A 10,845-nucleotide genomic window follows, 5' to 3' on the forward strand; every position below is an offset into this window, starting at 1 on the left:
CTCTGAGAGAAGCCAATGGAATCTAACAGAGAGATAAACGCAGTACTGAAGCTGTCATTCTCAACGTCCACGTGAATATTAAAATCCCCTACAATAATAACTTTGTCCGTTTTAAGGACTAAAGTTGACAAAAACTCAAATATAATTCAGATAAGAATTCAGAATACGGGCCAGGTGCTCGGTACACTATAACAAAAAGAATTGGTTGCAGTGATTTCCAACTTGGGTGTGAAAGACTAAGAACAAGGCTTTCAAATGAGTTATAATTTAGTTTAGGTTTAGAGCTGATTAGTAGGCTAGAGTCGAAGATAGCTGCAACTCCACCTCCTCGGCCTGTGCCTCGAGGAATGTGAGTATTAATATGACTGGGGGGGGTGGATTCATTTAGGCTAACATATTCTCCATCACCCAGCCAGGTTTCAGTAAGACAAAATAAATCAATATCATAATCTGATATTAGTTAATTTACTATTACACCTTTAGAAGAGACAGATCTGATGTTTAAGAGTCCACATTTAACTCTCCTATTCGTTTGCACTATTGCTCTTGTGGTTTTAATTTTTATGAGGTTTTTATGCACAGCTCCTCTTCTGTTTACCTTTTTAAATAATTTCGATGGTCGGGGGACAGACACCGTTACTATAGGGTTTATAACTGAGCAAGACTTTATGTAGGGACTTCTCTGTGCCTGTGTTCACCCTGGTTTCATTCAGAAATAACTTTTTTAATTAGAACAGGAGTTAGAAATGACCTTGTGAGAAGAAGGATACAGAACATCTGTGAATCTTTTATGTTGCCTACTGCTGTTCTACTCTTTTCAAGTAAAGTTATGTCATTTTATTCATTTTCTGTTTGGATTACTTGTGTGTTGAAAAACAGAAACACCCAGAAGTAACAAATATAAACAACATTAAAATATGATAAACACCTTATAAAATTCAGGAAATGTTTATGACAATGACTGCAGATAATCGGTCGGACAGTCCAGGTTACGTTTTACCTAAAAGTTATTTGTATTATGAGCCACTTTGTCTTAATAACTGATTGTTAAATTCAGTTATTAATGTTTGTTGTTTCTGATGTGCTCTGTGTTACAGTGGTACAGAGTCAGTATGACTGGGGAGTGACGTACACCTCTACTGAGATCTGTGCCTTCAAAGGATCAACTGTGTACATATACTGCACCATTAAATACCCGTCCACAATCAATTACCGTTATATTACTGCTGGGGAAACATTCTGGTTTAAAGGTGATGATACTGTGGATCTGAAAACAAAGTCAGAGTATTCAGGTCGTGTGGAGTATAACTGTGATATGATCTACTGCACTCTGAGAATCACAGACCTGAGAGAGAGCGACTCAGCTGAGTACAAGTTCAGTTTCATAACAAACCAACCAGGTGGGACATATACTGGTTCACCTGGAGTCACTCTGTCTGTCACAGGTAACATTTTTATCTGAATATTTATTTATTTAGTTCCAAATGTTCAACATCTTATGAAGGTTACTGTGTTTCTATGTTGACAGTTCAGTCTAAAGTGGAGATTTCTGTTCGTTATTCACATATTCAGATCTCCAGGTGCAGGTGAGCAGATTACAGATCTATGAGTCTTCTAACTGGGCAGAGCTGAAGTGTCACAGCAGTTGTCTTCCACCTGGTCATCATTACTACGTCTGGTACAAGAATGGACAGAACATTTGGGGACAAACATCTTATTCTTATTCAGCCTACTTTGATCCTGCAGACAGCTTTTCCTGTGCTGTAGGAGGATATGAGAAGTCCCGCTCTCCTTCAGTGTGTGAGTTTACATCCAGTCTTCCACTGACATGACACCATCTGGTGGAGCCTTTAACCTATTGTACTGCACATTAACTGCATGTAACTCAGTGGTATTTGGTGATTCATTGTAGAACTGGATGAAAACCAAATCATTTCCCCATGAGATTGTAGACATGTTGAATAATTAGTTTTTATTCCCTGTCTTCACTGTAAAATTAAACTGTAAAATAACTCACAATGAAAATGTATTAAAACAGGATTTGTTATCTTGTCATTAGACTGTTTAAATTCTCTGGATCAGATCAAACTTGTGCATCATCAGAGAAATTCCCTGATTATCTGTTCTTGTATCTTTAATTCACTTTTCTTGGTAAAAGTGTTATTCAGTAGGCTAATATTGATCCTTACTTTCAGGTGCAAAACACTTCATGGGTCCAGGTTTTAACTTATTCTGATCCATCCACACAAACACATGAGTGAAAAGAATGAAGTCAGATATTTTTAAGACTGTTACAAGATCTGTCCAATCAAGTTTGATTGTGGAAGTGATGATGTCAGAAAATGCCACATGTGGGAAAATCATGTCTGACACACACTTTCATTGTTCAATGCACTCATTTAGCTTATTTACCCACTAGAGGTCATCAGTAGACATGGTGGTGTCCAAAGACACTGAACCAGGATCATTTGTTTCAAAAGTCTGACATTTGGGAAACATTTTCCACTTTGACTGTGCTTGAGCACCAAGCATCATTCATGTAAACCAGTGGTTCTTAACCTGGCGTCGGGTTATGCTAGACACATATGCTACTATAGACACAAAAATAGAAAAACAATAATGTAAAAATAACTAGACGGTCTATATGTGAATGGAATCACTTTGGGTGGACACTGTAAATATTTTGCACTGTTTAATCCAGTAGGTGGCGATAATGCCAACCACTATAAAAAAGCCAAAGAAGAATAGGCCCGATCAGACAGAAAGCGGTTTGCAGGTTCGAAAACGCGAGGCGCGCAGCAATGGCTTTTCTTGGTTGAATTTGGAAAAGAGCAAAGCGCTGTGTTTTTTATGTTGCTAGGCAACTAGCTAATCAGCTGTCCTGTCAGTCTATTCAAAGATTATAGCTCCAGTGATCTGTAATCTTTGGTTTGCCACCATGTAGTCATATTAGCGAAATATTTTCAACCTCAAAAAAGGGTCGGACTGCCAGAAAGGTTAAGAACCCTTGATGTAAACACATCGGCCTTCTGTCATCATGCCGGAGTCTTGTGCTCTGTTATCTCGGACACTGTCAGCCGGTGAGTGCTTGATCCCGGATGTGGTGAGCAGGTGTTTGTAAAGATGTGGGCACAACATGGCCAACCTGAGTCCCATTTTGTACAGACCACACCTTTACGAGCAGCCTTGTCCAAACTGGTCAGCATGGATCCTCTCCCGGCTGTCTTCCCTCGCCATTGGGTGCTGTTGTACCTGGACCTATTCATTGGGCCGGGAGGACTGTTGAAAGTCCGCTGCTCTTAAATCCAAAACCCGGCTTACTTTTGCATCATATGTGTTTCATATATGTGTTTATGTATAGCGGGGGGAACAGATAATAAACAAAAATGCTGCAAAGTTTGAAAAAGCTACCTGCGGCTGCGTCTACATGCGCTGCCGGTTGCAAGAGCATAACAAATGAATGAAAGAAAATGATGGAGACTTCTTAAAGGACATGAAGAGTACCACTCTCCTTCAGTGTGTCGATAGCCCACTGCTTTAGTAACAAATTCCCCAACTTGTTTCAAAGGTAACAGGAACCCATGTAGTTTCTGATAAAGGAGGAAATCAAGCTGCACCTCCACTTCATGTTTTTATGAAATGCTCCACGGTGAAAACTCAACCTCATCTTGAAATGAAATGTTAAATGTGTTCATGTTTTCTCCTCCAGATGCTCCAAAGATTCCCTCTGTGTCAGTGAGTCCCTCTGCTGAGATAGTGGAGGGCAGTTCAGTGACTCTGACCTGCAGCAGTGATGCTAACCCAGCAGCTAAATACACCTGGTATAAATATCATAGATATCCAAACCTTCATCTTCGGAGTAAAGAACCACAGCTTGTCTTCAGGTCCATCCAGTCCTCTGACTCTGGAGAATATTACTGTGCAGCCGAGAATGATCTGGGTTGGAAATCATCTAAATATGTCTTTATTAACGTGAAATGTGAGTAAAACACAGCTAATTTAAGAACAACACATAATTTAATTAATGACAACTTTTTAAAGCTTAATTATCCAGTCAAATGTTTTGCCGATCATGTACTTTCTTCAGCTCGGCCTGCTTCACATTCACAGTAACTTTGGAAAACCACTAGCTACAGTGGCTGTTGAGGAAAGAAGTTAATATTTTGTTTTCCTTAATACATTTTGATAGAAACAAAATTGCTGCCTGGATTTTGTTAGGAGGCAACAGTCTTTGGATTGTAGGAAGGGATAACTTTTTGAACCCCACACAGTTAAATTACAGTACCATCAGTGATCTGCAGAAAAATAAATACAATTTTATGTTCTTTTTTGAAATAGCAATTTTGATCAAGAAAGTACACGTGTCAAAACATTAAGGAAATATAAAGTATAATTAATTTGTAACTTGTGCTATTCAAGAATATAATATCCTATAGACCCAACTCTGCTTATTGATAGCCAGTCAGGGACATCATTTCAGTATTTACAACACATTTCAACAAGTTTGTGTGATATTACCATATTTACCATAAAACGTGTATGAGGGACATTCTTCTGGTCTCTTCTTAGATAGATTATTACTCAAGTGGTCCCAACACACAGCGGCCAGTCACAAAACCACCTCCAAAGTTCCTGATGATTCCACACACATAACTATTACTCATTTCAAAATCTGTCATCATTTTGTTTCATCTATTTGATCTTTTCCAGATGCTCCAAAGCTTCCCTCTGTGTCAGTGAGTCCCTCTGCTGAGATAGTGGAGGGCAGTTCAGTGACTCTGACCTGCAGCAGTGATGCTAACCCAGCAGCTAAATACACCTGGTACAAGGAGAATGGAAATCCAAACCTTCATCCTCTCAGTAAAGAATCACAATTTGTCTTCAGCTCCGTTCAGTCTTCTGACTCTGGAGAGTATTACTGTGCAGCTGTGAACAAGATCGGGAAGAAGACATCTGGATTAGTCTCTATTAATGTGAAATGTGAGTAAAGCACAGCCAATTTTAAACACATAATTTAACTAATGACAACTTTTTAAAGCTTAATTATCCAGTCAAATGTTTTGCTGATCATGCACTTTCTTCAGCTCTGCCTGTTTCACATTCACAGTCTGCTGCTGTAGTTCACTGAGCAGCTACAGTAGATGATGAAAAAGCAGATGTATTTACAATTAGTCTCCCAGATCTGCACAGATGTTCAAACCTTCAGTAATCCAGAAAACCACCTCTAAAGTTTCAGATTCTCTCACACATAAATATACATCCAACATCCAATGTGGCCACAGGCTTCTGTCCTGTCATCAACTCTGTCTCCTAGAAATTATGTTCATAAACTGTAGCCTACCGGATTTAATTAGTCGGCAACATTTTTTGGACTGAATGAAGGGCAAACTTTTTGAGCACCCACATAGTTAAATTACTGTACAAACATACAAGTAAATACAATTTTTTATTTTTGAAATGGCGATTTTGACCATGAAAGTACACATGTCAAAACACTGGAAGTATATTGATTTGTTAGCTTGTACTAATCAGAAATATGATATCAATAAATATATAGACCCAACTCTGGTTTTCAAAAGTCTATCAAGGCTACTACTATAGTAATTCCAAAACATTTCAACATGTTTGTGTGATACAACTTACCTCTGTTTACCCATAAAACATGTAAGAGGGACATTCTTTTGGTCGCCTCTTAGATTTTAATGAGTAAAACTCAGGTGGTCCCAACACACAGCTCTGTCTGCTGCCAGTCACAAAACCACCTCCAAAGATTCAGATGCTTCCAAACACATAACTATTACTAGTTTCAACACAAAGAACTATGTCCTAATTTTTGTTCATTTATTTGATCTCCTCCAGATGCTCCAAAACTTCCCTCTGTGTCAGTGAGTCCCTCTGCTGAGATAGTGGAGGGCAGTTCAGTGACTCTGACCTGCAGCAGTGATGCTAACCCAGCAGCTAATTATACCTGGTACAAGGAGAATGAAGACTCACCAAAAGCATCAGGACAGAACTTCACCATCACTGACTTGAGAGCTGAACACAGTGGGAATTATTACTGTGAAGCCCAGAACAGAAGAGGACGTCATAACTCCACCTTACATCTGACTGTTGTGGCAGGTAAATTTTTTGCATTCAGCAAGACACACACTCTGAAATGTATCAGCTTGTATGTTTTCAGAATGAGAATCAGATTTATTTGTCAGGTGTGTGTACACATATGAGGAATTTGACTCAGGATTGTACAGTGCTCACAATGTGCTTACTCATACAATGACACAATAATAAAATCAAACACAGGCTACAATATAGTGTGTGTGTGTGTGTGTGTGTGTGTGTGTGTGTGTATACACACACATACACACAGGGGGGGACAGGTCCCACACTGGACCGGTTAAACCTCCAGCTGGTCTTGGAAAGGCTGGAGATCCTACAGGAGGACTGCTTTTATAAAGTATTTTGTCTTTTAGAAAAGCCATAATTCTTGTATCATGGTGAATGGTGCTTCTCTAAGAGCTACGGCGAAAGCACGTAAGCTAGAGCGCAGACACAATCACACATAGCCAGCTGTGCTGAAGAGTATTCTCCATCACTGCTTACTGTGTGTATTTCACAATAATCGATTCTTTCACTACACCAAACTGGATATCAGTATATTACAATGTGATCTGCGCACTGGGAGAAAGCCTATAGTGAATGCTCACCTTGTTTGTTATAGTTTTCAAACAGATTTTTGTTCTCAGTCATTTAAGTGCTTTTTTATGTGCATTATACGCTCCGATGAAAGGTATCAGATACAGCAGGGTACAGTATCAGCTTGTTGAGCCAGATAGGTTGTTGAGCCACGCAAGACACAGCAGGCTAAGTTCTCAGGTATTTATTAATTAAATTCAGATGTGAAAACTTACTGGGTGACAGACAGACATGCAGGCGAAAACCAAATCAAGCATGACAGTCACCAGACACAGACCATTTCAAAGTAAGACAGGAACTGGACTACTCTGAAACAAAACCAAAACCACAGAAATGGAGAACAAAACCATGTAGCCAAGAAAACAGGCTGAAACGAGAATCAAAACACAGAACACAGAGCAGACAAGACAAAAATAATTACAAACACAGACAGACTAGACTAGATAATGTAACCATAATTAGATCAATAAAAAGATTAATATCGCTATCAGCCTGAAAAATCCAGTATTGGTCAGGCTATAGTACATGGGCCCACAGGCTGACAAATATTCCACCTGCTGAGCATTCATTAAACCATGGATGTAAAACATACACATGCACCATGGACCTGGGCAGGTTATTTGCTTATTTTATTATTTTTCAATTCCGTTGAGCTTTATTGGCATGGCAACCAGAACTTTACTACCAAAGCAAGTGGGTATGTGTCATACTCAAGCTTCCTCAAGTTCCTTGAACTGCACTCTTCTGGACAGAGACATCTGATGTTTTACCTGGAATCTGCTGTAGCCGCTCTCCCAGTTTGGGGGTCACAGCCCCCAGTGCTCCGATTACCGCTAGCACCACTGTTGCTCTTATTTTCCACATCTTTTCTAGCTACTCCTTCACCCCTGGTATTTCTCAAGCTTCTCGTGTTCCTTCTTCTTGATGTTGCTGTCTCTTGGGATCGCCACATCTATCACTGCAGCCTTCTTCTGCTGTTTGTCGATCAACACGATGTCTGGTTGGTTAGCCATCACCAGTTTGTCCCACGGGATCTTAGCTCGGTCATTCTCAACTGCCTTAGGAGGTGTCTTCCATGTTGACCTTGGGACTTCCTGCCCATACTCATGGCAGAGTTTTCTGTACACTATGCCAGCTACCTGGTCATGGCGTTCCATGGACGCACTTCCTGCCTGCGTCTTACACCCTGCTGTTATGTGCTGTACTGTCTCAGGGGCATCCTTGCACAGTCTGCACCCGGGGTCCTGTCTAGTGTGGTAGACCCCAGCCTCTATTGTCATCAAATAACTCACACCTAGACACAGCGAGTGACCTGGAGTCTAGGTCACTCGCTGTGTCTGTGTGTGAGTGACCTGTCCCTCAGGTTGTGGTAAGTTAATACATATTGGGCAAAAAAAAAAAACCCTGTCTCCTTCTCCTAAGAGTATATTTAATTAGAGCGCTCATTTAGCTCTTGGAAATCTGAGATTACAGAGTTGAACTTGTTAAAGTAAATTTCCCTTAGTTCATTGAAGGTTTTATGTTATAGGAGGATCTCTGTCTGAACCTCACCTTTCGAAACGGTGACCACATTTTTTTAATTGGTTACCCTGATTTCTTCTTTTCTTTCAGTTTGTGGTCACTGAGCCTGTACTTGGTTCAGATCTGTCTCTGCTTTCTATCTCTGACAGTAGAGAGATAATAATCTCTTTTTAGGGCCAGATAACATTCTGATCTACTTTGGCTTTTAGTTTCTTTTTTCCAATATTCCAACTAGGTTTCTTTACATTGGTAATATTTGGTTTACTCTGATTGGTGTTTGAAAGCAGTGTTACTCTATGGGAGCAATGGGTCCAAACATGCTGTAACACTCTAATTTACTGTCTGTGTTGTTTTATGTTCCCCATTTTTTTAGGAGCAGGGAAATTAACCGTTGCTACAACAATCACTGTTGTTCTCCTGGTTATCATTTCCCTCTGTCTCTTCCTGTGGATCAGGTGAGCAGCTCTGTTTCACTGAATCATTGAATGTTAAATCATTGAAGGTCAGTTTGTTCAATCTAAAACGTTCAGTCATTTATTTTCTTATTTATTCTCCTAACCAGGAAAAAGAGGGCTTCCAAGGAATCGTCTGAGCCTGAAGAGAGACCAGACAACAGGGAACAGGTGAGAATAGTCACGGATCTTATTCAAGAACAAAAGTCACTCACTCTTCAAGTGCTGCTGGAGAATGAATCTGACTGAGAAGGACTTTATGTTTCTCTTTTGACGTCCTTCTTCACAGAAATGAATTTCTAAAACGCTCACTGTGATTCTCCTCTTTTCTTGGATGTGACTAAATTCCTAGTAGATCCAGAAGCTTTCCTACTTTTTGTCCTTTCCTTGTAAATTCCTTTACTTAGCTCTTTTCTGTAATGCACGGTGAAGCAGGGATATTTGTTCCATCATTACCACAGCTGTAGTTGCTTCAGTCTTTTCTGTCCTGGTTGCAATCATCTGTAAGAATTCACTATTCAAATGAAAAACCCACTCATGTAAAATATGTCTGTGCAGTTTCTACCTGAACAGCCAGAGGAGCAGGATAACCTTCAGTATGCCAGCATTCACTTCACCAACAACCAGGCAGATCCTCTCTACTCCAACATCAGACCAGCTCGCTCCCTCAGACACACGGAGCAACAAGAAGTCATGGACTATGCTGTTGTCACATTTAAGAGTAATACTGCCCCGAGGTGAGCAGCTCTTCTCACATTATCCTCACTACAAGATTAAAATGACATAACTGTGAAATAAATGTGTTTTTGCATTTATATATTTCAAACAATATCATCTTTTTTTTTTCTCAGATCCAGAGGTCAGGAAACTGGAGAGGATTCAGCTGCATTGTACAGCACTGTCAACAAAACCTAATGAACACAACAGATATTACATTTTTGATATTTCTATGTTTCTTTATAAACTTTGGATTTAAGCAGATAACTCTGAATTTTTAGATTATATATTTCTCAGGACATGCCTCTCCAAGAATGTACTAATAAATTATATACCTTAGAGAAAGTTACATTTTTAAATTTAACAACTTGTTGTTGTTGTTGTTGTTGTTTTTTTTTACAATGCATGGGTTGGGGTTTGGGAGGGATGTGAAATGAAAGCTGAGTCAAGGGGAAGTGAACGTAAAAGGTGTGTTCAAGTACTTGGTGCTAGAAATGGGATGAGTTTAAGGCGTGGTCTTAGCTCCCGAATCTATTTGAGTAAACTTCATTATGTAAAGTATTTTATGACTTAATGCATCAACCTGTAAATATAATTTTTGTGACTTTCTTTTTTGAGCCTTTTAAAAGTTCAATATTCAGTGGCCTTTTATCCCTGGTTTGAACGAGTCTCTAACAGTTTTCCTGAAGTAGTTGTAAGTAGTAAGTAGTAGTTGTAAGTGATGCCTCTCAGATTCAGGAACTACTTTTAGAGCTAAACTTGTTTGTGTTAGTTAAGTCTTACAGTTAGTACTCACATGCCCCATATTTTTAAAATAATTTTATATAACTCAGCCAGTTAGGAGCTACATTTAGCCTTAATAGGTTTTGTGAACACGAACCCACTCTTTGTTCAGGTGTAGTAGTTAAAGTGATATCCAACATCAGTGTCTAATGAGAGAGTCTCTGCCAATCACAGTCACTGAACTATCCAAATAAAAGTAAAAGCTGCATTGATAACAAAGAAAAAGTAAGGCTGAGGTTGCTCCACAGTATCTGTAAGTAAGTGAGGGAGTTTTGCATAAATACTTTTCTTACATCTCAGCTCTTATATCTCATGTACAGTGGGGGAAATAAGTATTTGACCCCTTGCTGATTTTGCAGGTTTGCCCACTTACAAAGAATGCAACGATCTATAATTTTAATCATATGTACATTCTAACAGTGAAAGACAGAATCCCAAAGAAAATTCCAGAAAATCACATCATATGAATTTATAAAAATTGATAACCATCTGATGAGGAAAAACAAGTATTTGACCCCCTGGACAAACAGCATGTTAATATTTTGTAGAAAAGCCATTATTGGCCAGCACAGATGTCAAACGGTTTTTATAGTTGGTGACAAGGTTTGTGCACATTTCGGCAGGGATGTTGGCCCACTCCTCCCTGCAGACAGCCTCCAAATCATTCAGGTTCCGAGGT

General features: G+C 39.4%; 2 protein-coding genes across 2 annotated transcripts in view; both read left to right on the forward strand.

The window, feature by feature from the left end:
• The window catches only part of LOC123970264, a 5,041-nt gene extending 3,048 nt beyond the window's left edge, over positions 1 to 1,993 (forward strand). Inside the window, exons 3-4 of the mRNA XM_046048257.1 lie at positions 1,098 to 1,445; positions 1,573 to 1,993. Of these exons, the coding sequence (XP_045904213.1) occupies positions 1,098 to 1,445; positions 1,573 to 1,832 (608 nt within the window). The 3' untranslated portion in view covers positions 1,833 to 1,993. The remainder of the gene's footprint in view (positions 1 to 1,097; positions 1,446 to 1,572) is intronic.
• LOC123958076 (hemicentin-1-like) overlaps positions 1 to 9,722 on the forward strand; it is a 57,963-nt gene extending 48,241 nt beyond the window's left edge. The window contains exons 12-17 of the mRNA XM_046031310.1: positions 4,711 to 4,980; positions 5,860 to 6,120; positions 8,588 to 8,669; positions 8,777 to 8,837; positions 9,225 to 9,403; positions 9,518 to 9,722. Coding sequence (XP_045887266.1) covers positions 4,711 to 4,980; positions 5,860 to 6,120; positions 8,588 to 8,669; positions 8,777 to 8,837; positions 9,225 to 9,403; positions 9,518 to 9,581 — 917 coding nt within the window. The 3' untranslated portion in view covers positions 9,582 to 9,722. The remainder of the gene's footprint in view (positions 1 to 4,710; positions 4,981 to 5,859; positions 6,121 to 8,587; positions 8,670 to 8,776; positions 8,838 to 9,224; positions 9,404 to 9,517) is intronic.
• The last annotated feature ends 1,123 nt before the right edge of the window (positions 9,723 to 10,845 follow it).

The sequence above is a fragment of the Micropterus dolomieu genome, linkage group LG01 (assembly GCF_021292245.1).
Source record: "Micropterus dolomieu isolate WLL.071019.BEF.003 ecotype Adirondacks linkage group LG01, ASM2129224v1, whole genome shotgun sequence".
In the NCBI taxonomy this organism is placed as follows: Eukaryota; Metazoa; Chordata; class Actinopteri; order Centrarchiformes; family Centrarchidae; genus Micropterus; species Micropterus dolomieu.